This window comes from Peromyscus eremicus, chromosome 19, assembly GCF_949786415.1.
Source record: "Peromyscus eremicus chromosome 19, PerEre_H2_v1, whole genome shotgun sequence".
Taxonomy (NCBI): Eukaryota; Metazoa; Chordata; class Mammalia; order Rodentia; family Cricetidae; genus Peromyscus; species Peromyscus eremicus.
The window spans coordinates 53376874-53404716 of NC_081435.1; the positions used below are offsets into that span (position 1 = coordinate 53376874).

Below are 27843 nucleotides of genomic sequence, written 5' to 3' on the forward strand. Positions count from 1 at the left end.
GCTGTCCTGCAACTTGCTCTGTAGACCAGGATGGCCTTGAACTCACAGAGATCTGCCTGCCTCTGCCTCCCGAGTGCTGGGATTAAAGGTGTGCACCACCACCATCTGGCAAGAAATAATTTTCAAGTGAGTTTTCTTTTTCTCTTAGTATAAATCATTTCAAAACTTAAATTTTTGGGCTTAATTTGAAATAACTGAAGAATTAAAAATATGTTTTAAGCTGCTGTCAATCTGAGTATTTTTAATCTCAGAAAAATCTATAGTTTGACACTTACTTTGACTTCAATACAGATGGTTTATTTAGAGTGTGCAAGAGGTAGTTGTTTCTGCACAAATGTCCGAAAAGTGTATTGATTTTAGCTCACACTCTGTTGGATTTGTTTTGAGGATGGTAGTTTATATTGACTGAGGGTTTTTTTTTTATGTTTTAGAAATATATTTATACTTATATTTAAGAGAATGAAAAATAGAGTATTTGAGGGGTTTTTGATAATTAAACATTTTTCTTCAAGGAAGGTTTCAGTCTTTATTTTAATACAGTCAGATTTTAAGCTTTGTAAAATTCCTTGTACTCTGCAAATTTCAATTTAATGTCCAAATTTATTTATCTGAGCTTGAGTTTTTCTATTTTAATTATAAATCATGTTATGGGCAGTTCATCCATTTGAAGGCCAACTTAGGTACAAAAAGAAAACTAGTCCCTAAGCCATACAGGGAAGAAACTGGATCAACCTGGGTGAATTTCTGGTGTCCTGAGGCAAGTTCTGGATTGTGGGAAGTACAGCTCCTGTCGGGCCCGGGCTCGGAGATGTGTTGGTCTGCCAATACAGTTTGCAAGAGGACCTTTGCTCTGGACAAGATGCAGGAGAAGCAGGCCTGGAAGCAGTTAAAGCTGCTGGCGTTTTCTTTAGCTCACACTTTGGCATGAGTCTGCCTCCATAATGCTGATCACGTTTATTTTACAGGGTGAAAAATTTCCATTAAACATGTTTGCTCTTCCCTTGGGCTTTAGAGTCATTGATAGCCGTGTTTAAAATGAGACGCGTAACTACTGTACAGCTTAACTAAGGTACTTGCCTATAGCCATGCTTAGCAGGACCAATCGTGTTTCCCCCTTTGGTTTATCTAGAAGACTTGCACTATCTGCCAGATGCTGCTTCCTAACCAGTGCAGTTATGCTTCACACCAGAGAATCCATCAGCACAAATCTCCCTACTCCTGCCCCGAGTGCGGGGCCATCTGCAGGTCGGTGCACTTCCAGACCCACGTCACCAAGAACTGTCTGCACTACACACGGAGAGTTGGTTTTCGGTCAGTATGTCGTTCACTTCTGTGCAAGTTGTTCACTGGTCACCGCACTACGATTTGAAGGGCCTGTGCACACACCTAGTTCTCAGGGCTGTCTGGTGATACTACAGCTCACAGATCTCTGGGAACTTAGCTCATTTGTGGTAGAGTTGATCCGTTTGAATCCAAGTTTAATGTCATGCCATTATCCATACAGATGAGGATAAACTGGGCGATCCTTTCAGGTAAATGTGCATGTTATGGAGCTCGGCCATGACTGACAGCCTGCACAACCCTCTTCCCCCACCCCTGTACATGTGTTGTTGCCCTCCCCTTATTTATCCTCCGCAGGAATACCATGCATCTCTGCACCTCTTAGTAGTTCCCTTCTAATAAATATGAACATGATGAATTGCCGTAACCACACGGAAGGGTCAGGTGAACATTTTTCTCTCATCAGTCTTCGGAGCCTCCCCTCCAGAAGTCCTTCCCTTCTGCCTCCTCCACCTCAGTTCCGGCCCTTTCATCTTTTCACTGGCCCTGGAGATTCCCAGATGTGTATTCTTTGACATCTGGCAACTTTAATGTTAATTTATCCAGTGTTAGGGGATGATGTGCTTTGCTCTCAAACTTCGTTACCTTCTGAAATGTGCTCCTGTCCCATTACACTTGACCGGATGGAAACCCCTCAAGGGACTGTGTCATGGGTGACGTGTCTTTGTTTTGCTTTGTTTCACTGTGGCATGTGTTTATCTTACCATGTTTGGTTAGACTGTTAATGTGCAGTGGTTTTGCTTAGTCGTAATTTGTCACACGGTTTATAAAAGTGAGGTAGCATTGGTGTGTTTGATGATTTTACTTCATTTTAGTTTATGTCCCGAGATATGTTCTGCCCAATTGTTTTTCTTTTTCTTCCTCCTCCTCTTAGGATTTATTTCTTTTTATTTTTGGTGTGGGTATTTTGCCTGCATGTGTGCATGTCTGTTCGCCATGTATGTGTGTTGCCTGAGGAAGTCAGAAGAGGACCTCAGTTCTCTTGAAACTTGAGTTACAAATGGTTGTTAGTTGCTGTGTGGGTGCTTGGAATCGAACCCTTGAGGAAGAGCCAATGCTCTGAACTGCTGAGCCTTCTCTCCAGCTCCCCTCTGCTCAGTTTTCTAACACTAAAATATGAGGCAGATTCCTGTTTTTATTCTTATACCTTCAAATTTATAGTGTGCAAATGCCTTATGGTTTGAGATCTAACCTGGTAGGAAACTAGAAAACAAGAAACCAAGGTTTTTCCTTTGTGCCAGATTTTCTTGTCATGATTTGTGTGGAATTCCTGTGTCCTCTCTCCTTTTTGTACTCTGTAACTTGGGTGATGACCTGCCGCCAGCCCTCAGAGATGTGACAGTTAAACAAGATGGTCCGCAGAGCTATGCAGAATAGTACTTTGTTCTTACCACATGCCTGGGAACTGTGAGTGGATGGATTCTGCCCACAGCCAGGGAAAGCAGCAGTGAGACTTGGACGCTTGCTGCTCTTCTCTGCTATGTGTTCCCACAGAATTCCTCTCAGTGAAAACAAAGTTAGAGCGGAAGGAACAGAGGACAGCCTCTGCACTCTGAGTCAGTCCTGGTGTCTTTCCTAAGTTAAGACAGACGTCTCACAAGCAGGCTGGGAGAAGATCGCTCTGCCCTTCCTTTGCCCCGGGCAGACTTGCTTAAATTGGTGCTTTCAATTTTACATTTTAGATTTTATCAAGTTTTTATTAACCGTGGATTTTCTAGGCTAGACTTGAGGGTATACAGACTGTGAGAAACATCATGCTCGGGCGTTTTCTATATTTGCTTTTGATACAGGGTCCTGCTATGACACCCTGGCTGTCTTGGAACTTGCTGTGTGGACAAGGCTGGCCTCACTCCTGAGCCTCCAGAGCTGGGATTACCAATAAGCATCACTGTGCCCATCTCCCATGCTTGTTTGTTGTGAAGTTTAGTTCATGCTGACTTCTTTGGAAAAGATATAAAAACTCAAACATTTTCCCTGCCCATCTCCCTTGTGTGTGTGTGTGTGTGTGTGTGTGTGTGTGTGTGTGTGTGTGTGTGTGTGAAAAGTCTTATACTGTAGCCCAGGCTAGCCTGAAACAGTTCGGCCTGGGGTTAGACACCAGTGCTCATACCCAGTCCTCCTGCTGTTTTAAATAATGGGGTAGTTCCTGACTGGTCTTGGCAGCCTGTTGGTCCTGCCCTGTTTCTCTCTGTCTCTCTGTCTCTCTCCTCTCTGTCGTCTCTCTCTTGTCTCTGTAGTTAATCGTTGTAGGTATGATCTTTCTGTAGCCAGGGAAGATTTTCTGAGGGCTCCCACTCCTGCCTCTGTTCCTTCCTAGGCAGGTGCTTGCCTATCTTTTCATCCTGTTGTGTCTCTTAAATACGGCTATGCCTGGAGCCTCCTTAACTTGTGAATGTCAATTATGAATAAAAGTCAAATACTTTTCTGAATTTTCCTACCTCCTGATACGTACATTTAAGGAGACATTATTGTCAGATTGTATAGTGTAAACACTTTTTAATTAAAAATGAATAATAAAGAGAGCTGGGCGTGGTGGCGCATGCCTGTCACCCCAGAGCCTGTGAGGTAGATGTTCGGCAGCATTGTGGTAGTGTAAGGTGTCTGAAATCCGTGTTCCATGTGCCTGCTTCATCTGCCGTTGTCGTGACCTCTGCTGCCCTCTCTCTGCTTTCTTTTGGTTTCTGTGGTCCCCTTTAGACTGAGTCCCTGTCACATCTGCTGCCAACTCAAAAACCTCATTTTACTGTTGGCAGCCTGGGAAGCTTTTCTCTTGCTCCAGTGGCTCTGGAACATGGGGACCATTAGTGCACTTCTCTTGGCTTTAGATAGATTCTGGTCCTGTGTTTGGTGGGAAGCTGTGTGTGGTCTGCAATGTAGCCCACCCTTGGGCAGCATTTGGGTGGCACCGGGACAGGTGGAAACGTCAGACCCCAGATTCTAGCATCTGTCTGTGGTCATACTTGCCTGGGTGTGTTAGATCTCCCCAGATGGGAGTCCTCCCTAAGGCCAGGAACCAGGGGAGCTGGCAGGACTCTGACTGTGACCTCATCCCCCCTTACCTTGTAGTCACTAGTTTCTAGGGGAAGGTGGGACTAAAATGATCTGTCCAGTTCTTAGTTTACAAATGAGTCACGGCAGACAGGCGCATTAGGCGGCCCAGGAGACTTTCAGTGTGCTTGGCCGACTCCTGTATTGAGAGAAGTTCCCTGTCAGTAGGACATCGAATCTTTCTTGTTCTCTACTTACAGTGTTTTAGTTTCTGTGTTGGTGACCACTGTGCCTTAAGACAATAAAACAGAATACACCTTGATTTTTCTAAAGATGCCTACAAAGCCTTCTAAGTTCTGTGCTCTGTAGAATACACACCCTCTGTGTGGCTTTACAGGGGTTATCTCCATGAGTCCAGGTGTGCCTCTAAGCCTAGAAGGGCAGGAGTGTCTGTCTGACATGGTGTCCAGGAGGACAGGGCTCTGTCAGCAGATTTCTTCCCCAGGTGACTTGCTTATACATGATTAGGTGCATGTGTGTTCAGTCACAAGCGAGGCATGCTCTCTCAGACAGTTTCCAAGAGCCATGGTGAACATTCTTAAATGTTTTCCATATGTGAATCAAGAAGAAAGACTCCATCGTCAAATGGAGATGTTACAAGTATTGCTGTGAGTCCTTGTGACAAGATGAGCTGGGGGTGGGGCTAGTTTTGAGGTTGTTTCTATGGGATTAGGTTTGAGCAGCGAATGAGCTAATTGTCGTACTTAGACATTCAGAAGCTTGGAGTCAGTCGTTTTTAGAGATGCTGATTTTTCAGAAGCTTGTGTTGATGTAGTTTAAAGGCCAAATACAAGCACAGTCAGGTTGTCGTCCAGCAGACAGACACACAGGTGGCTGACTTCCACCACCTTCTGGGTCACTGTGCAGCGAGAATATATTGCCCATACCAGTGTATGCTAGGAGACCATGGGCCATGCCCTCTCCATGTGCCCCTCTCTGTCCCTCTGTTGAGGGCATGTAGGTGCAGATCCCAAGACCTCTCCCATTGGAAAGGTCTCCCATGTGGTATGAAGACAGGTGGGAACATCAGACCCTAGTGGCAGTCCAGTACATGAACGTCCTTCCCCAGTTCAGGATCCCTGTTCTTTCTGGGTCCCCTCACGGTCTGTTGGCCTTACTATATATCCTTCCTCAAAATGTTGAAGATGCTCCAGACACTGACCATCTGTACATTAATTTTCTTCATGATCTTTCCTCTTAAACACACAAAATTAACTTTACTCTGTTGCAAGCAGAGAAGTACTTTCCAAAAGCCACGCGAAACCTCTGTGGGCTGTGAGATGTGTTCGTTTCGCCCTGTCACGCAGTGATGTCCCTCACGGTGTTCCGTAGTCTGTGCTAACGACAGTGTTGTTTCTCTAACAGATGTGTACATTGCAATGTTGTGTACTCTGACGTGGCCGCACTGAAGTCTCACATTCAAGGCTCTCACTGTGAAGTCTTCTACAAGTGCCCTATCTGTCCAATGGCGTTTAAGTCCGCCCCAAGTACACACTCCCACGCCTACACGCAGCATCCTGGCGTCAAGATAGGAGAACCCAAGTAAGTCACCCATGGCTGAGTTTCACTCTGCTGCCGTAGTGCCATTTAGAGGAGGTTGTCATTGCAGTGCATCAAACGTAAGGTCTGAACATGTGTCGGTCGGCTGTGTTGACTGGATGTGTGGTGTTCTGCTGGTAGCTCACCAAGTCACTGTACTTTCTCCAGGTAAAGCCTTTGTCCCAAATGGTCACCTGTTATTCATGCTTTTAGCATTGATTTCTCCTCAACAAATGAATACTTATCCATTTTATTCCGAGGATGATTTTTAACAAATAAGTTTTAGGAGAATTATCAAACATAAAAACAGAAAACCCAAACGATGTCATGGTCCATGCTGTCATTTGTTTATTGTAGGACACACTTTCCCCAGCAGTATTCAAAAGGTGAACTCAGCTTGAGACACTAGTTACTGAATTAACCTTATAGCTAGGGCAAGCCATTGATTAGTGGAAGTAAATCTAATTTTACTTAATGTTGTTCTTGCTTTAGGGCTGGTAAACAGATAGGGCTACCTGCCTGTCTGCTGCAGGGGTCAGTCAGCAACGGAGAGGGGGCAGTGTGGGTGCAGGGGCAGCTCAGAGTTCCGCCAGCTGCCAGTTGTGAGGCCTGTGAGGCCTGTGAGGGATTGTTACCTGTCTCCACCTCTCCTGTAAATGCAGGTCATGCTTGTGTCCCAGGGTTGGAGTGAGATTAGAATAAGGTGATGTGGCTGATATTTGTGGCCTGAGGTGTCTGTTTGGGGTGGAGAGGAACTCTGTAAGCATTGTTTCTGTATTTACTCACTCCTCTTTGTGTACACACAGTGTACCACCTGGTGGTGGTCATGTTATTCCTGATTCCTGTGGCCATGTGCAGTGTGATGACTAGAGGCTAGGTTGGCTTGTCCAGTGTTTAGTGCTTTTTCATCTGCAACTTCATTATCAAAGATCCCTGAGGGAAAGAGGTGGAGATATGCAGTGTAATACCTGTACTTCTTTATATGTCCTTTTTAAAAAAAAATTTGGGGAAATACTATTGAATATATACAAATGACTTTACTAAAACAACGCTGAAATCTACTTATTCAAATAGGTCTTTTCCTTGATGTTTTGTGTATTGATCTTCAAAGGGAGGCAAATTACAAATTAGAGGATTCGAATTCCACTGGATGTCTTCACACAGAGACAAGGATTAGTGAGATTAATGAATGTGTCTCCAGCGTTCATGATGGGAAAACTTGTGCATACTGACAAACAGCCTTTGCCTCGTGATGAATATAGCCCCTTGATTCTTTACTCAAATAAGGAACATATCCTGTCTGTACAGTAGTTGTAAACTGAAAAGAGAGGATAGTAGATTATTAAGATAAGTTAAGACAATATTGCTCACATTTGAGTACAGTAGGTCTAGAATTTTCATAGCTTTACTTAAAAGAAGCCCTTTACAGGGTGCAGTGGTCCCTTGCCCTTTATCCACAATTTTAATTTCTGAAATTTCCATTAACCAAAATCAGCCGTGGTCTGAAATTATTAAATGGACAATTCCTGAAGTAAACAAGTTGTAGGTCTAGATTATGTACTACTCTTCATAGTATCATGGAATGTCTTAGTGTCCTGCTTCATCATGACACCCGCACCCTTTGTCCAGTGTTTCTATACTGTATGTGCTACCTGCCTATTAGCCAGTTAGTGACCAGCTTGGTTATCTGATTGACAGTTGTAGTACTGTGCACAGTACTGTGTGCAGGTAGCCCTGAGTGCACTTCACAGTACCCCCAAAGTGAGAGTAGTAGTACCAGCCCCACCTAGAGAGGCAGAAAAGTGCCTCCCTTAAGTAAAGACGCTAAAGTTCTAGACTGGTAAAGAAACAGGGAAACAATCCAGTGCTAAAATCCATGGTGAGAGCAGATGTTCTACCCGTGAACCGGTGAAGGAGAGAAGTGAAGTCAGCCATGATTATCTGTCACACCCAACCAGGAGAAGTGACAAGCGGAAGTGCCGTTGAGATGGTAAAGGCACCAGATTAGAGTGTTCAGTGTTTCTGTGGCTTCCGGACCCCACTGGGGGGTCTTAGGATGGATCCCCACAGATAAAAGGGAAATTGTCTGGTCCAGTTCATTATTCTTATAACCCACTCTCCCTTTTATCCCTGGGAGTAACAGGACATTATGACCTGATACTTCAGCATGTTCTTCCCTGTGCAAAAGCACGCTCCTAAAAGTCACGAGCACACAGCTCCTGCTCAGGGTAGTGGTGCTGATCACCTGGCCAGCCAGTTCACAGACTGTATTCAGATCGTCCCAGTTGCCTAGACACCTAGACAATGTCTTTATCCTTGCTTTCCAAGATGCTGACCAAACCCCCACCCCACCCCCCATGCAAAAAAAAAAAAAAAAAAAAAAAAAAGAAGAAGCAACCTTCCATTCTGGGATGGCCTTCTCTGTCTGTTCTGCTTTATCGCAGTCAGCCCAGGACCTGCTCTCATCATCGGGAATCTTGCAGAAATGACGCTGTGTGTCTTCTGGGTGGGCCACATGGGCACCGTCGGGGCTTAGCCGGTAGTCACCTCTCCCGATAGCGCTGCTGTCAGCTTTCATTGACCTGTTGGTTTCTGCCACATCTCTGTCACCTCTTCCCCCTTCACGTTCTTTAGTATTTTTTGTTTGTCCTGCTTTTTGAGATGAGATCCTGCTGTGTAGCCAGGATAGCCTGGAACTTTCCCCTTTCTGCCTTTGCTGTGACTATTGAAGCTTATCAGTGCTCTGCGCTCATTAGTGTTTCATGGGAAGGTTTTTTTGATAACATATCAACAACTTGTTCCTCAATTTCCTCAACAAAGGCTAAGTTACTCATTGTCTTTGGTTTTATATTTTTCCCCAAGAGAATGTACCATGAAGAAAATGGTCGTTATACCTGTTTTTTTTTAAGATTTATTTTTAATTTGTGTGTGTGTGTGTGTGTGTGTGTGTGTGTGTGTGTATGTGTATGTGTGTAATGTGCATGCACATGTGTGTGGATACATGCATTATCAGAGGTGTTGAATCTTCCTGGAGCTGGAGTTAAGGAACTGAACACTAGTCCTTTAGAAGAGCAGTATAAGCTCTTGATAACTGAGCCATGCCCCCATGCCTGGTTTTATGAAATATTGAGAAAGAGAATCATAAGTGAATAATCAGTCCAACTAATAAATCTCAGTGCTTCTCTTAAAGCTCTTCTCCCCTTCACCAATTTTTCATGTATTTTTTTAAATTAATTTTTTAAACAGACATACAAAGTGAGAGGTCTCATTATGGCATTTCCATATAGAAACCATTATGAGGCTATTCCCCCCCCCACCCCCCCGAGCTGAGGACCAAACCTGAGGCCTTGTGCTTGCTAGGCAAGTGCTCTACCACTGAGCTAAATCCCCGACCTTGAGGCTATTCTGTTTGAAAGATTTATTTTTAATTGTGTGTGTGTGTGTGTGTGTGTGTGTGTGTGTGTGTGTTCATACACATGAGTACAGGAAACCAGAGATCCCTGAAGCTGGAGTTAATAGGTAGTTGTGAGCTGCCTGACATGGGACCATGATGAGACCAAACTTGGGTCCCCTGCAAGTGCATTCCGTACTCACAACGGCTGAGTCGTCCTGCAGCCCAGTCCTTTTCTTTCCTCAAATGCTTGTCCTTTGATTATAGGAAAGCCATAAAAGAAAGATAAGCAGAATAACAGCATGCACATACTATCCATCCCTAGAGGTAATGATAATTTTATGCTTAGCAATGTGATCTTGAGGCTGGAGAGATGGCTCTAAGGTTACGAACACTTCCTGCTCTTTTAGAGGGCCTGAGTTCAGTTAGTAGCACTCATGTCTAGAGGCTCCCAACTGCCTGTAGTTCCAGCTCCCAGGGATCCAGCACCCTCTTCTGACCTCCAAGGATGCCTGCATATATGTGGCATTTACGTATACACACCCCAAAATAAAATAATTCATTAATAACAAAGAAATGTGCCCATATCATAATATACTGCCTTGTTTTAATTTTCCTGAAAATCTTTATAAGCAATTTCTTTTAAAAATGACCTTCTGTGGTTGCTCTATGTGAGGTTTTAGTTCACTGGACATTGAGCAGTTTCAAACAGTAAGGAAATGAGCATCCCTGGGTACCTGTTGCTGTGATGGTGAAGCATCCCTGGGTGCTTGTTGCTGTGATGGTGAAGCATCCCTGGGTGCTTGTTGCTGTGATGGTGAAGCATCCCTGGGTACCTGTTGTTGTGATGGTGAAGCATACCTGGGTACCTGTTGCTGTGATGGTGAAACACTGGGCTGTGTTAGGAAAGCCTGTCAGCAATGAGCTGGATCTTTCTCCCCATCTTCAGTTGAAGGTGAAAAGTGACTAATTTAGCAAGACCTTGGAAAAACATGTGGCCTTCTGGTTACATTTGAAAGTTTTCTGTGAGAGTTAAAGATAAAGTCACAGCGTTAAAGCTATAATTTTAAAAGAAATCAAATTATTTATTTATTTATAAATAGTCTTGCTGTTTAGCCAGAATGATATTTGCAGTGTACTGAGCTGGTCTTTAGTTCATAGAAACTTCTCTGCCTCCTCTTCCCAAGTGCTGGGATGAAAGGCATATACCACCATGCTGGCCTAAATGACAGTTTTATTTATTTTTTGACAGCATTGCCCAGTGGAGTGTGGAGCTCTGTGAGGAGCTGTCTTAAGAACATACTCAGGAGATACAGATGGGCGTATGGGGCCCCCTTCACTCACTTCGCTGTGCGGCGTTTAAGTTAGACGTCTACACTTCCCCTGCTTTCCTCTTCAGTCAGCTTACCGCCTTTTCTCAGCTGCTCCCTAGGCTTCCTGTTCCTGGTCCACAGTTCTTCAAAGGGGCCAGGTTCCACAGGCCTCCCTAAGGACCAGGATGACCTAGAGCAGTTGCTAAGGAAGAGGGTCTGCTGTGTCCCAGCTGCATACACCCCAGTGCCACCAAACACCTGTCCCCGAACTTCAGGAGAGGTCTAAGTGGGTGGGAGAGGTTTGTTTAGGAGATTCCAGTCTGCTGAACAGTAAGGAGGTGGCTTTGGATAAGGCGTTTGGTATGGAACAGTGTCTAGTATCCGGGTACTAAAAACCATTTTTAGGAAGCTTGGGTTTTCCTGTGCTGTGTGTTTTTGTCTTTTTATCTCTGTAATTGTGTACTGGTGTATAGTTTTCTGTGTTAAAATTGGTGTAGAAAGGTTGATATTCAAGTGTGAAATTGCTGATTTTAAATGTAAATTCGAGGCAGGTTGTCCAGGTATTAGAGTTTGGGTGTCTTCAGTTCATTAATCAAATTCTTTTCCTAGTTAGGGCACCACATTGAGCTGTATTGTTTTATTTGACCTTACAAAAAAATTGCCCCCACATCTTTTTTCAGGTTAGGATGCCACTGTTTAGATGTGTTGCCTTTTTCAAAAGAAGGGAAGGAGGGAGGGAGAGAGAGAAATTTTGATTGTTTCTTGCTGTGTGTACCAGTACTGAGAGGTTTTGTACAAACGCCCATCGTAGCCTTGTGAGGCAGAAAATGGTCACCGAGATTTCTAAACAAATGTTGCTGAATGTGTCTTAGTCGGAGCTGAAGCCTTATGTGTGTGATTGAGTGATGCCAGTTGTCTTGAAAAGTTTGTATCACAGCTAAAATGTTCTTTTGTTTGTGTTCTTTCAATGGCTTCTACCTCCCGAGTTCCTTAGATGCTAAGCCATAGCTCCTTTGACTGAGACGAGGCTGACTGACTGTATCTCGCTGCGCTTCTTCTGTTCTAGAATAATCTATAAGTGTTCCATGTGCGACACTGTGTTCACCCTGCAGACCTTGCTGTACCGCCACTTTGACCAGCACACTGAGAACCAGAAGGTGTCTGTTTTCAAGTGTCCAGACTGTTCTCTTTTATATGCACAGAAGCAACTTATGATGGACCATATCAAGGTGTGTGTGCGCGTCTCTCCTCCGTCTAAGTGAACTGCAGATACATGCATGGTTGTAGGGCTCTGGCTGAGCTGCAGGTTTCTGTAAAGCATGCTGCTATCTAGGGAAAGAGATGGGCACTGGCCCATGCCACAGTCTGTCCTTGTGTTCAGTTAGCTTTGGGGTGCCCTTTTTCCAGGAGTCAACGACTGCTGACAAAGTGTGCATGCTCTGGTTTAAAAGAATAATAAAGTTATTAGAGCTCTTTTTTATTTACGTGAAAATGATGACTGTGAAGTTTTCTTTAAAAAAATAAGGTTTATTTTTGTTTTAGTTTGTGATATATGTCTGTGTGTGATATATGTACATGGGAGTGTGCTTGGAGACCAGACTTCAGATTCTCCTGGATCTGGAACAGGCAGTTGTGTATGGTGTGGCGTGGGTGCTGGGAATTGAACTCAGGTCTTATGCAGGTGTAGTGTGTGCTCTTAATCTTAACAGCTTCTGTAGTTTTCTATTTTGAGAACTCTGTCATATGGGATTAATAAATAAAAGTTTGAATGAGTTATGCTAATTTATACAAATACTGGTACATTAAAAAAAAATCAAGGTTTAGCCTTGAAATTATATAAGCACTTAAATTTGCATTATATTTTATTTAGTCTTTCATTTTTTTCACCCTATAAAGATAGCATGTAATTTGGTCATGATGGCACACACTTTCAATTGATGGTAGAGGCAGGAGGATCCCCGTGAATTCTAGGCTAGCCAGGGCTGCATAGTTACACCTTATTTTTCTTTTTTAATTTTAATTTTGTTATGTGTACGTATGTTTTGTCTGCATGTATGTATGTGCACTCTATTTGTGCCTGAGGTCAGAAGAGGGCATCTGTTTCCCTGAAACTGGAGTTATAGATGGTTGTGAGCCACCATGTGGGTGCTAGGAACCAAACCCAGGTCCTCTGCAAGAGAGTAGTAAGTGCTCTTAAGCACTGAGTTGCTGGTTTTAAATATTTAGGGTAGATTGGGTGTTGGACCTGATGTGGGTGTTGGTGTAAGTGTCTTGTTTGGATTCTTGTATCCACCCCTCTAAAGAGGCACCATGCTCCATTTTCAGTCTCAAAGGCTGGTACGTAATTAGAGCTTTCTTTCTTTTGAAATGGACAGGGTCTTACGATGATACTCTCGCTTGCCTAGAATTTACTATGTAAGTCATGCTGACCTTGATTTCCCAGAAATCTTCCCACCTCTGCCTCCTAAGCGATGGAATTAAAGGCTGGTGCTGGCCCTGTTCAAGTCTAGCTTCTTACTCTCCCCCTGTGAATGGAAGGCAGGCATGGAGGGAGGAAGTGGCCTCTTCCAAGCTGCTTATTGGCTTTCTGGAATGTAGTCTTGCATCAGGAAGTGGTGTGTGTGGTGGTATAGGGGATTCTTCTTGTAGTAGTGAATGTGGATGATACAGTCCCCAAGGAATAGAGATTGAGGAAGAATGGTATAATCCTGTGTCCATAGGAGGAAGGATTGTTTTTAGTTATCCCAACCTTTACCAGCCTATATGATAAGAAAACAGTGGGACTGTTTTCATTTTAAGCACATTCTGGTGTCTTAAACTCCTGTTACATTATGCTTGGTAGGTAAGAATAAATACAATGTTTTAGAGGCACCTTTATGTTTAAAATGATGCGTCTCTTGCTCCATGTTTATCTTGCCTGGTACCTGTGATGCAGTCAGGAAGGAGGAGAACTGGAATAGGGATGTTGGAGAGAGTGGTGCTTTCTCTCTCTCTCTCTTTCTGCCTTGCTCACTCTCTTGCTGTCTTTCTCTGTCACACACACACACACACACACACATTCTCTTTCACACACACTCTCTCACATACACACTCTCTCACACACACTCTCTCACACACTCTCTCACATACACACATTCTCTCACATACACACATTCTCTCACATACACACATTCTCTCACACAGTTTCTCACATACACATACACATTCTCACTCTCACACACACATTCTGTCTCACACACACACACATTCTCTCTCTCTCTCACATGCACACACATTCTCTCTCTCTCTCTCTCTCTCTCTCTCTCTCTCTCTCTCTCTCTCACTCACTCTCACTCACTCCCATGCTGTTAGGTGGCCCTTTATTACCTGATTCATAGCGTGTGTCCATTCCCCCAGGATACGTATTTATTTACTTTGTAGGTCCTTACCCTCCATATATTGACATTCGCTGTCTGTCAAACCTTTAACTTATAGTCATCCTGGTTAGCTGTTCTCTACAGGAACTAAGGGAAAATCATTTCTGAAAGAATTAAGTTGTATTAGTATTTTTTAAAAATGCTTCTGGGGATCAAATGTGGGCCTTGCATATGCTAGGCATATTTGTATTCCTTTCATTGCATTACTATTATTTGCAATGTGTAAATAAATGCACAATAAATAACTTAGAAACCTGCATTTCAGCACATATCTGCTCTTGTCTTGGCGGAATCCCCATTTCTTGGTGATTTCTGTCCCCAGGGTTATTTTACAGAGGAGACATACATCCCTGCCCTCTCTTCCATTTGCCTTGAAGCTTACAGAAAGTTTGAGGCTTGAGGATTTGTTCCTTGTGTTTTAAATGGTTAGAAATGTTAAAAACCCAGGGGCTAGAGAGGGAGTGCAGTTGTTAATGGAGGGAGGACACCTGGGGTTGACCTCTGGTCTCCTCATGGACACACACACACGGACACACACACGGACACACACACACACACACACACACACACACACACACACACACACACACCAGGTAAGTTATGTACTGAGGCACAAACTAGCTGCCCTCTGTGCACACAGAAGTCTGTCATGTGCATGGAGAAAAGCAGGTGTGACCATAGGGAAACTGTCTGCCCTGTTTTCCCCTGCTCTCAGGGCCTGGTCTGACATTGCTCTCAGCCCCTTGGATGGGCCAGTTGATGCTTGTATGCATGGAGAGCTGTGGCCTCTCCTGGTGAGAAACCACACAACTCCCTTTTCCTCCTGGGAAGGACATTGTGCAGGAAGGCCACTCAGGCTATGCTGTTTAGCTAAGCCCTCTCTTAAGAAAGCATCCTGAGGAGTTAGAATGATGGATGTCCTCCTTGACAACTCAGGAGGAACTTGGGGCCAAGCCTTCCACAGAGCCAGTCTGTTGACCACGAGGACCTGGGTGCCAGAGCTCCTGAGGGACAGCTTCTGTGAATGTACTCTTGTAGGCACAGGGCTTCCGAGACAAGCCACCAACCTGCCCCCTTATCAGGAGGAAGGCCCCAGTCACAGATAACCTGTGTCTTGAAGCACAGACTCATTGCCTTTAGTATACAGACAACAAAACCCAAAGTCTTTAGAATCAGTTGTATCAGTAGGTCCTAGTGGCACTGGCCCATCACCTGAGTCGCAAGTTCAAGGCTTGCCTGAGCTATTGAGTGAATACAAGGCCAGACTGGGCAACTTGGTGAAATTGTCTCAGAATAAAAAGTACAGAGGTGCGTATCTCAGTATGGAGTGCTTGTCTGGAAAGCTCGCAGCCCTGGATGCAATGTTTAGGACTGCAAGGGGCAAAGAAAGAATCATTGTGCTGACTTTATCTCACCCACGTTTGAAATCCTGTGGGTTGAGGATGTCAGTTTGCTGACTGTTGTGTTAATGATAATAAACAGCCACACAGTCGTTAAAGGCTTTTCGGGTACCTCCTGGGTACACTCCTCTAGTAAAAGTGACTGAGAGGTGAAAAGTCCCCCAAGCCCTGGCAGTACCCGTACCTACAGGTTACAAGTATTCCAAGAGTATGAAAAGCAGTATGTCTTGCTGGATCCTGGGCCTTGGGTACCTTTTTGCACATCAGCCTGCGTACAGAGCTCTGCAGGAAGCAGGAAGGTAAAGCCATCTCCAGAAATGGTCAGCCACACAGAGGACTTGCTCTTGGCCAGCCAGGAGGGGGGCACTAATATGTTCCAGTACAGGGGCCTGTCTTCAGAGACTCTTAAAATGGCACTGATGGATAAGCCCTGAAAAATTATTTGGAACTATGGCCAGTAAGATGGCTCAGTGTGTAAAGGCATCTGACAGCCTGAGTTTGATCTTAGGAGCACCCTGAATTCCATGTGGTGGAATGAGATGCTCAACTCCCAACAGATCCCTGACTTCCACATGTGCGCTCTGCCACGTGTGCACCCACGCACATAGATACACACACACAAAATAAAGAAATGTCAAAAACATAGCTTAGAGCAGTCATTTAAGTTGTTTGTTATGCTTCTTTATGGGGCTGGTGAAATCACTCAATGGGTAAAGGTACCTGCTGCCCTCCTGATGGCCTGAGTCTCATCCCTAGGACCTACCTTCACACATGTGCCGTGACATATGAGCCCCCCAACAAGTAAACAAGTTGATGTTCCTTTACACCTCCCCGCCCCGACACTTTTTTTTTGAGACAGGGTCTCACTATATCATCCTGGCTTGCCTAGAATTTGCTATGTAGACCAGGCTAGTCGCAAATTCACAGACATCTGCCTGCCTCTACTTCCTGAGTGCTGGGTCTAAAGTTGTACACCACCACGCTCAGCTCTAGTGTTTTTAAATTCATCTTGATTTATTTAATTTTTTTTGTGATGAGAGTTTCACTGTGTAGCCCAGGCTGGCCTGGAACTTGCTGTGTTGTATAGCCGAGGCTGGCCTGGAACTTGCTGTGTAGAGATCTTTCTGACTCTGCCTCCTGAGTGCTAGGGTTACAGGTGTGTGCCACCATGTCTGACCACTCCTTTATGCTTTTAAAAATGTATGTTTTCAGTTTAGGATATATTTTCTGAATGATTGTCATTCTGTTGAAACGGTGTGATTTGTGATAGGCATTTCTTTTCTTTTTATAATGCAGTCTATGCATGGAACATTGAAAAGTATTGAAGGGCCTCCAAACTTGGGTATAAACTTGCCTTTGAGCATTAAGCCTGCATCTCAGAATTCAGCAAACCACAGCAGAGAGGATGCCAAGGCCATGAATGGGAAAGAGAAATTGGAAAAGAAGACTCCATCTCCTGCAAAGAAATCCACAGAGTCTAAGAAGATGGCCAGTCTCGGGTGGACGTGTTGGGAGTGTGACCGTCTGTTCACACAGAGGGATGTGTATCTCTCTCACATGAGGAAGGAGCATGGGAAGGTCAGTGAGAGTGACGGCCATGCTCCGGCAGCAGGAGGAGCATCTGTGCTGGCGAGCCTCTGAGATTCAGTCTGTGGCTCTGTCAGGAGTTAGGATTAGTGTGACCTCCATGTCTGTGTGCCTTACTTCCTGTATCTGTGGGTCGGACATTCCCAAACCCTCCCAATCTCAACCGCTTCCCTTGCGTACTCAGCGGTAGGAGTAGCTTGTCCGTCAGGTCTGTTGGTGACTGGAGCTAAGGCAGGGATCAGAGTGTGCCGGTTAGCTCTGGGACCAGCAAGGAGAGAAGGGTGGAGAGGCGGTGGTGGTGCCGGTGCTGCTGGGGGCCTTGCACATCACCTGTCCTTCCTCGAGTCTGTGTACAAGGACCAGCCTCACCCCTTACGAAGCTTTGCAGTCCGACTCCTCAGTCGCCAGATGACTGCGCTCTCTCTTTTATGATTTGTTTGTTTTTACTTCGTGTGTATGGGTGTTTGCCGGCATGTCTGTGCACCACGTGTGTGCAGGGTTCACAGAGGGCGTTCACTCATTCCCTCTTGTGAGCTGTGAGTGCTGGGAATTGAACTGAAGCTTCGTGAGAGCAGCCAGAGCTCTGACTGCTGAGTCATCTCTTCAGCCCACGGTCTCTTTTTAAAATAATAAATACACATTTCTCACTGATAAGAGTGTTTAAAAAACCACCCAAAAGGGCCAGTGAGATGACTCAGCAGGTAAAACACTTACTCTGAGTCTGCTGACCCGAGTTCAATCCCCAGGACCCACATAATAGAAGGAGAGAGCAGACTCCTGCAAGTTGCCTGTTGACTGCCATACTGTGGACACATGCATGTGCATGCACACATAGAACAAATCAGTGTAAATATTAGACTTAGGAACATAAGCAGAATTACTTTTGATATTACCTATTACTGTATTTGGATAGCATATCAGGCGGTGTTCACATTTTCTGATTGCTTATCAGAATCTTTATTACATTTAGTTATTGTATGACTCCATGTCAGGATTCTCTCAGTTTTAATTTTGAATGTGCTATTGGATTATTGTGAAAATTAAATTGTTTTTGTGTTTTTGAGACAGGGTTTCTCTGTGTAGCCCTGACTGTCCTGGAACTCACTCTGTAGACCAGGCTGGCCTTGAACTCACAGAGATCTACCTGCCTTTATCTCCCGAGTGCTGGGATTAAAGGCATGCGCCACCGGGTAAAAATTGAGTTGTCTAACTGATGGGTTATCTCTGTCGTACTGGATTTGAAGTCTTTGTGTGCGTGTGTCTTCCATGTGTGAGTGTGGGTACGTAGGTGCTGTGGCTGGTGTAGAGGTCAGAGGACAACCGTGGGTGTTGGTCCCTCCTTCCCCCTTGTTGAGACAGTCTCTTGTCCACCGCTGCGTACACCTCACTAACTGGCCCATGAACTTCCCGGAGTTCTCCTGGCCCCGCCCCCATCCAGCTCACTGTAGGAGTGCTGTGTATGTACTACAGGTGGAGCTCTCCATGGGTTCTGGGGGTCCAGACTCAGGTCCGGTGCTTGTTCGGCAAGTGCTCTGTCCACCGAGCCATCTCCCGAGCCTCAGGGTGAAATCTGTAGATCAGAATAGGGCCTGGGTACTTTATTATTTTTATATCACATTTATGAGGAATATAGCTTGTCTCACTTTTGATGATTCTAAAACTGATTTGTGGGTTCAAAGGCATAATATTTTTAAAGGCAAAACATCACCTTATTGCTTTAACTTTTATCTTGCTATGTCCTTGGGAAACTATATAAAGATATGCAGGAATTGATTAGCAACTAGTTTATACTCGACCTTGGAGAAGTTATTGATATGGGGTATTAGTCACATTTATTAATCAATCTCATTTATTTATACTGTTTATTTGAGCCACTCATAAAACAACCGTGTTACTTTTTGACCACCCAAATGCTATAACTTTTTACCCATCACAGGGATTCCCAGTTGTTCACAGCATTTCTATTGCATTCCGTTGAGGACATTGTGTCTCTAGATGAAGTAAGCGTTCATTGTGGGATGTGTCCAGCTTCTTCTAGGCAGCTATGCATTCTTGTGTAGTGTTCTCACTGGCAGCAGAGGACATCTTCTTTCTAATTTTCCTCCTGAGAACATTTTCTAAGGTAAAGATTGGACCATGTCTCTTTCTTTCATAAAGCGTTGTGTTCCCGTCATTCTCAAGAGTCGAGTCTTGGTTCAGTGCCTTCCTGGGTCTGTTCCTTCGGCAGCCCTGTTGTGTCTTCACAAGTTGCACTCTGGGCAAAGTGTTTAGTGTTCTGAACACTGATCATTTGTTTCTGGATCTCTTCAGGTGATAACCTAGTAGTGTGAGACCACACTACTCTTGGTGGCTAACTTCTTATCCTTCGGGTCTCAGCACCTCATCTAGAAATTCCTTCTCAGTCTCTAATACCAAATAATTCTTGAATGCTTCTGTGGCAGCTCTTACTTCGCTCCTCTGTTGCATTGCAGGCACTCTGGTACCCACCTCACAGGAGGTGGAAAATCTTTCTCACATTAATGAATGTGAGTGAGCTCTGACTTGGAAGGCATCTCACCCCTTTTAGACTTAACTTTCTCTTTGAGTTATACATGCTGTCATCATCTCCAAGCATCCTGTGTTGTAGGAACCTAGAAGGAGTTGTGTGTGAGGTGACAAGCAGCTTTCAGTCCCTTTAGGCACAGATGAGCCGAGGCTCTGAAATATGCTGTTCTTATATGGGGACAGTGTTTGGAAAGGCTTCAGGGGAACACAGTTGTCGCCCCTGTCTGGCCAGAAGCATCCAAGTTTGCTAGTTCACCTGATGAAATGCCATTGTACATTGCAAGGACCAGCCACCCTGCAGGTATACTTGACTCCAGGACTACAGTTAAGACTGGAAAGTAAATGTTTGCATGTGTGGGATAAGTTTTCAGTAGCCCAGGCAGTAGTGCCGGCCACAGTACAGTCACTGCTTGGCTGTTGGTGCTGATAGCATGGTTATTTTAACAAGGTTTGGGGAAGAGACCTAAGTTAGGGGTATCCTCAACTGGTATAATTATGTCACAATAATCTGCTCTGTGTGTGTGTGTGTGTGTGTGTGTGTGTGTGTGTGTGTGATGTGAGCACCCACATTTTGTGACGTGTGTGAATATCAGAGGGACAGCCTTGTAGAGCTTCTTCCCCTTCTACCTTTACAAGGTGTTTTACTTTTTGTGCTGTGATAAAATACTCTGACCAAGGCAATGTATGGAAATAAAGGTATATCCTAGCCCCGTCATGGCACATAAAGTCAGGGCAGACAAGCCAGTAAGAGCTCACAGCAGCTGGTCACCTCACCCCATACTTGAGAAGCAGAGGGTGATGAATGCTCACTTCCGTTCAGCTTCTTTTCTCTGTTTATACAGTCCAGGATCCTAGCGGGGAATGACGCCACCCACAGTGGGCAGACCGTCTTCCCACCTTAAGTAATGCAATGAGGACAGTCCATCTCGGGCTTGCCCAGAGGCCCCATCTCCCAGGTGATTCTGGATTCTTCAGTTGACAGTTAACACTATTACCCTTGGGTTTAGGCATTGACCTCAGGTAGTCAGGTTTGCATGGCCAACATCTTTACCCACAAGCCACTCTGCTGGCCCAGATAGTATATATTAAAGGTTTAATAAAAAACTTGTAAACTCACTGAATTATTACTTTAGTTGTTTTAAAAATCTTTAAAGTATTTTATTTTTGAAAGGATAAATAGTTAAAAAGAAGATGGTCACAGGAATTCCTCAGACAGTCAGTTAAAAGGCGGGCCAATTGCCGAGGTTGGCATCATCATTCAGTGTGGCTGGATTTAACACGCTCTTTGGTGATGAACTCTTTTCCTTTTGAAAATTTGGTTATAATTGTGTTTGTATGTGTGTGGGAGGAGGAGGTTTGTTATAGGGGCCAGAGAGCCTGTGGAGGTATGTGTGTGTTGTGGGGGACTTCTTACCCGTGCTACAGAAAACTTGTGGGGGTCAGTGTGTGTGTGTGTGTGTGTGTGTGTGTGTGTGTGTGGTTGTTAGCCGTGTGTGTGTGTGTGTGTGTGTGTGTGTGTGTGTGTGTGTTAGCCATGCCCCAGTGAGCCTGTGGAGGTCAGTGTGTGTGTGTGTGTGTGTGTGTGTGTGTGTGTGTGTGTATGTATGTGTGTGTGTGGTTGTTAGCCGTGTGTGTGTGTGGTTGTTAGCCGTGTGTGTGTGGTTGTTAGCCGTGTGTGTGTGTGTGTGTGTGTGTGTGTGTGTGTGTGTTAGCCATGCCCCAGTGAGCCTGTGGAGGTCAGTGTGTGTGTGTGTGTGTGTGTGTGTGTGTGTGTGTGTGTGTGTGATTGTTAGCCATGCCACAGTGAGCCTGTGGAGGTCAGTGTGTGTGTGTGTGTAGGGTGTGTGTGTGTGTGTGTGTGTGTGTGTGTGTGTGTGTAGGGGGGGTGTTATCCATGCCACAGCCAGACTGTGGGGGTCAGAAGAGAACTTTCTGGAGTCCACTCTCCTTCCACCTTTTTGTGAGTTGTGGGAGTCCAGCTTGGGTCTTCAGGCTTGCGTGGCAAGTACCCTTCCCTGCTGAGTCATCTCGCTGGAACCCAGTCGTGAACGTTTGGTGGTGAGTCCTTCTTTGTCTTATAATGCGGTACATTGCAGAGTATCTCTGAAGTCACTAATTGAAGTATTTCTCTTTGGATCAGCACTTCCTGTGTGGAAAGGGGCTTTTGTGGTAGTCACAAGCACAGAGTTGAAGTACAGGTTTGTGAATCTAAATAGTTTTTTAATCATACAGCTCCTTTCATGTTTGGGGTCTCTGTACTCTTTGCTGTAAAATTTGCTGGTCAGTGTCATTTACCTAAAGATCTCCAAGCTATGAGTCCTTCCTCAATTTCAGGTGGGTTATGTATCTCCTGGTGTTTTCTTTTAGTTGCTCTGTATGGTCTGTCTAGGGACTTCAAATTAATATCTACTAAATGAGATCATGTCTGGGGTCATTCTTACAGATCAACTATTTATTATGCAGTTATAAGAGCTAATGCTATATAACACAAAAAGTAAGTTGTCTTTATTTATTTAAATCTTTAAGATTAAAGTGTGGTCTATGATAATTGTCATTTTCTCATTGATTGTCTGGTAATACAAATACAAAGGAACAGTTACTAACTTGTTGATAGGAAGATTCTGAAATGGGCAGGTATGGATCACGGGACTCAGGTCTCAGATGGCGCTAAGAGCCTTAGAGTTTGGCTGTGTGGACATGGTTCTGTTTTCTCCAACTTGGAAGGGGCCTAGCAGACTTGGGGTTGAATGGTGTTCTACACCAACCAGCAGTGTGGCTTTGTAGAATAGTAACTACCCGACTCCCCTTTGTGTGGCCTGCGGAATAGAAGCAGCAGTGGTCACCCACAAGGCTCTTCTGAGACTGATGACATGACATTTCATGTCTTGAATGGTGCGGTACTATAGCTATTGTTTCTTTGAACCCTATATTAATTAAAAATGATTAACTTTGTGTCTCTGTGTGTACTGTGGCATAGAGGGGATGGGGGATGTCCAAAGACAGCTTGCAGGAGTCAGTTCTCTTCTTCTACCACGTGAGGTCCAGGGGTTGAACTCTGGTCATCAGGCTTAATTGCAGGTGCCTTTACCCGTTGAGCTACCCTGCCAACCCTAGGATCCTTGACCCCTCCCCTGAAACGGTCTTGCTATGTATCTCAGCTCTATGTCCTGGGCTAATAGGTGTGCACCAACACACCAGCATTAGAGGTTTAAAAATTGAAGTTTACACAAAAGGATCTTTCCATGATAAATGTTTTTTTCTACCCTTTATCATTTCTGAGAAAGGTCTCACATAGGTCTTCATCTTGATGGGTAGCCAAGGATGACCTTGAACTCCTGATCCTCTTGCCTTAACTTCCAGAGTCCTGGGATTACAGGCATGACTGCCCAATTGGTTTATGCAGTGTTGGGGATTGAACCCAGGCTTTGTGCTGAGGTACATCTCCAGCCCTAAACTGTGCTTCATGTACTTTATAAATTTGTAACATTTACAAATTTCCATTTTAAAATTATTTTAGACTTGCAAAAATTGGGTAAAACTTCCATTTGTCCAGTATCCGGCTTGACCACTGTTACCATTTTTGTAATTAGAGAGCGTGATAGAAACTTGGGTAGACGTCATCACTGATAAAGTGTGGTCAACAGACCTTCAGACGTAGTCTAGTCCTACAGACATCCCCTTCTCATCCTGTACCTAGTCTCGGTCTTCGGTTTGTGTTCCATTGCTTGGTCTTCCGACTCGGCTCCATCTGTGACCATTTGTGCCATCCTCGTGATGATTTAATATGATGTCCTATAACTTGGGCTTGTCTGGTGTTTCCCTTGGGATTTGCTATTTGGTTTGGGTAAGGATGTCACGGAAGTGACATTGTCCTTCTCAGTGCCTCCTGTGAGGAGGTACCGGTGGCTCTACTCACTCGGTTTGTCCACCCACTCGGTTTGTCCACCCTAAACACTTGGGTGTTGAGATGACTGCCAATAGCCATTTTCCCATTGTAACAAATGTGCTTTGTGGGGAGCTGACTTGGGATTATGCTAATACCCTTTTCCGGTCATTTTTGTACCTTCTGCTGTGATCATCTGCCTACTTCATGTTGGCCACAGAGGCCATTGCCAGGTTTGCCTCGTGGGGACTTCCTTCTGTCATTGTTTTTACATTTACTCATGGGGGGAGACTCTCTAGTTAGAGTAAACTCAGTTTTTATCAAGAGCTGTGTGGGCTTATGCCTGATAATTTTCCAGTGAGTTAGAATCCACTGCTGTTACCCGCTCCTTGTGGCCCTAGATGTCGTGGCTTCCAGGGACAAGCCTGTCCCAGGAGCGTCCCCTCTGTCATGGTCTGTGCTTTCTTCCCTGCCCTGCAGCCGGCCAGCCAGTGGGCGCCTGGACCCTTTCACAAAGAATGACAGCAGCATGCTTTACTTTTTATTATTTTTTATGTGTATGAATGTTTTGCCTGCATGTATGTCTGTGTACCACTTGTGTGCTGGGTTCACAGAGGCCAAAAGAGGGTGTCAGATGCCCTGGAACTAACGTTACATACAGTTGTGAGCCACCCTGTGGGTGCTGAGAACCGAACCTGGGTCCGCTGCAGGAACAGCCAGTGCTCTTAACCACTGAACCGTCTCTCCTGTCTTTACATGGGTTCTGGGAACCTGAGCTCAGGTCCTCACACCTGCACACAAGCACTTCACCCTGAGGTGTCTCACCAGCCCTGGAAGGAGTTTTAAATAAAGACATTGAGTCAAATAAGGACCACAGCATGCACATGGTTTTGAGGGAAAGTAGGTGTTGCTTACAGCTAACTAAAAGGAGATATGATTGGCAGAATTGGCAGCATATTATTTATTCCTGGGAGGAAAAGAGTCATTGTTATTACATGGGATTTAAAGTGTGGCATGAGGCTCACCCCTGTAGTTCAGCACTTAGGAGGCAGAAGAATCAATGCAAGGTGGAGGCCAGCCTGGTCTGAGTAGTGAGTTCAAGTCAACCAAGGTCACACAGTGAGGCTCTGTCTCGAGAAAACAAACCAAGATGGTTGGTTCTTTGAGCCCTACTATCTCAGTAATGTAGGTGTTAGTGAGGACATTGGAGACATCCCCATCCCTTATTCTCATATTAACAATCAAGTTCTCAGTAGAAAGCATTTCTTTTCACAGTTGATCTAACCTGTGGATGGAAACATCTTCTAGGAAGAAGTCATTGTGTCAGCGGGAGAGCTGCAGGAAGAGCCGGGGCTCGGGGCCTCCTGTTGGAGCCCTGCCTTACCTGCTCCTCAAGGCAGGTCTCCATGGGAGGGGAGCACAGGTGGCCGGTGTTTAACACTCCCAGGTGATTCCAGTGAATAGCCAGGGTTTAAAACACCCAAGGTCCTCCACGCAACGTCCCTCATCGCCAGGGCTCTTGCTCATGTGATTGTCATAGCACTAGGCACTTTTGCTGAATTATATTCAGGGAATGTTGATCCCAAGCACATTTGCTCCCAAAGTTCCACCTTGCATTTCCTCCTGATGGTGAATTGGGAAAACCAAGCCCACAGAAGTAGGACATTTCAAAAACAGTGAGTAGAGGAGTAGCTGGACTTGAGTCTGATGCAGTCTACTGTCTGATTATAGGTGATCATGGGATGTTTAATGTTGTTCCCTAAGGGTATAAACCCCAGTTTAAGGTGAAGCTAAAGATGGCATCACCAATTTATTTATTTATTAATTTGGGTTGAGACAGGGTTTCTCTGTGTAGCTTTGGAGCCTGTCCTGGAACTCACTCTGTAGCCCAGGCTGGCCTCGAACTCACAGAGATCCGCCTGGCTCTGTCTCCCGAGTGCTGGGATTAAAGGTGTGCACCACCGACGCCCGGCTTCCAGATTTTATTTTTATGTGTATGTGCATGCATGCATCTATAGGCAGACATGTGCTACTGTGCATGTGTGGAAGTCAGAGGACAACTTGTGGGAATCTGTTTTCTCTTTCTACCCCGTGGGGCCCAGGAGCTGAACTCAGAACATAGGTTTGATGGCAGTGCCTTTACCCACTGAGCCATCCTGCCGAAATGCTGCAGATTTCACCTCCTGCTCTTTCTGTACTGGGTGTGGGTGATGTGTAATACTTAGCATTTTTCAGTCTTTTGTGGAATAGACTTTCAGTTGTAGCTAAAAGAAGGAGTAATCAGAGAATGGTAGGTGGGTGCTGGGGCCTTATCAGAGCTGAGGCAGCACATGCTGCCTTGAGCCTTTGAAAATGATGGTTGTATGTTTTCCAGCGTGCAACAGCCATGTCCAGACTTACATAATCCTTTACAGACTTCACACTTGCCACTCTCGTGTATGTGTGTGTGTGTGTGTGTGTTTGTTGTATGTGTACACGCACACGCCTGTCTGCATGCATGTACATGTGCATGTGGGTATTAAGTATATATATGACTTTTTAAAAGTCATCTATCTAACCTGGGTCCCACTCACATTTGTGAAAGGGACAGGGCACAGTTCCTCTCTCAAGCTTTATTAAATGTGGATATAAATAATTTGGCCAGATGGTTAACAGGTATAGTTTATACTGTTCCCACAAGGCATGAATTACTTTAATGTAAATGCAGGACAAAAATAGTTTGTTTTTTTTTCTTCTTCCCAACTTACGTTTAAATTGTGAGGATGTTGACTTTCAGCCAAAATCATGTTATCTTAACAACAGGATAAAAATTCAGTTTTTCTTGTCCTTTGATTTAGAATATGTTATCACTCAAAGGTTAGGAGGAATGCATTTAAACTAAGTGCACAGGCCGGGGTTCTGAGTGTGGCATAGTGGTAGATAGGCTGGACATGGACTCCAGGTCCGTGTCCATGCCCACGTCAGCAAAAATGCAAGAATGTAACAGCAGGATGGTTGCTGCGGCTCAGCTCTGTCCCTGCTTAGCTATGGAACAGCTACTACTGATGGGCCATAGGTTTCCAGACACATAAATTGGTTTGGACATTAATGCTTTGTGCTAGAAATATGTATCTTATAGTAATATTCATAATATTCATTATAGCTACAGACCTTGATATTTTATTATAATTTTGTTTAGAACATTTTACAGTATATGTAATTTTATGGTTAATGTAATGTTTATAAGAATTGTTATAATTTATATAATTGTATTTTATTGGAGGATAATTTTATGGAAGTCCCCACTTTTTAATATAAGGATATAAATGCCTTGCAAAGATGGTATTGACAATTTTTAGCTTAAAGAGCACAAAATACACATCCAGTCTGGATTTTGATAACTTGACTAAGTTAAAGGGAGAATACTTACAGGGGCAGGACCCAAGGCTGGTCAAGGACTGTGGGCAGCAGTTACTCTAATCTGGGACTTGACGCTGGGCTGTTTTTGCAGACGGAGAGCTTGGGGAAAGCTCAGAACACCCTGTCCTGCAGCAGAGAAGGTCTGTGGGCAGGTTTCTAGCCGACCACGGTGAGCAGGAGCAGATGCAGATGCAGATGCGCAGGCTACATCTTGGTGGTGGGTTATCTCCTCACTGATGTTGAGTAGCTGTGGACCAGTTAGGAAGGGCGTCTGCTGTATCTGGTTTCTAACCCCTGGTGGATTTTTTTTAAGCTTTTAAAGTTGGGATACAAAAGCAAGAGTTTCATTCTGGCGTTTTATGTTGGTGTTCATCCCTTCTCCCTGCTCCCCTCTTTGCCCTCCTGCCCCTCAGCGGTGCCCCTGTCCACTTGCCCTCCTGTCCCTCAGTGGCGCCCCTGTCCACTTGCCCTCCTGCCCCTCAGCGGTGCCCCTGTCCACTTGCCCTCCTGCCCCTCAGCTGTGCCCCTGTCCACTTGCCCTCCTGCCCCTCAGCGGTGCCCCTGTCCACTGCCCTCCTGCCCCTCAGCGGTGCCCCTGTCCACTGCCCTCCTGCCCCTCAGCGGTGCCCCTGTCCACTTGCCCTCCTGCCCCTCAGCGGTGCCCCTGTCCACTGCCCTCCTGCCCCTCAGCGGTGCCCCTGTCCACTGCCCTCCTGCCCCTCAGCGGTGCCCCTGTCCACTGCCCTCCTGCCCCTCAGCGGTGCCCCTGTCCACTGCCCTCCTGCCCCTCAGCGGTGCCCCTGTCCACAGTTGCTCCTCTTCTGCCGCCATGGCACGTGTTAGTTACGTACTTCTCCCCTGTCTCTCTTCTTCCTTTCTCTTCTGTTCCTTTACCTCAAGCGCTCTCCCTGTGCTCCCACAGCTTTCTACTTTCCTGACCTACACACCCTCACACATAGACTGAAATTTGGGATCACCTATG

At 45.1% G+C, this 27843-nt stretch overlaps 1 protein-coding gene across 2 annotated transcripts in view; it reads left to right on the forward strand.

Moving 5' to 3' along the window:
• Positions 1-27843, forward strand: part of Znf532 (zinc finger protein 532) — a 113099-nt gene that overhangs the window by 61633 nt on the left and 23623 nt on the right. The window contains exons 6-9 of one of the 2 annotated variants that reach the window (XM_059246770.1): positions 1130-1311; positions 5755-5931; positions 11699-11861; positions 16745-17026. The exons of the other annotated variant lie outside the window; for it this stretch is intronic. Of the exons in view, the coding sequence (XP_059102753.1) occupies positions 1130-1311; positions 5755-5931; positions 11699-11861; positions 16745-17026 (804 nt within the window). The remainder of the gene's footprint in view (positions 1-1129; positions 1312-5754; positions 5932-11698; positions 11862-16744; positions 17027-27843) is intronic. 2 annotated transcript variants of the gene reach the window in all.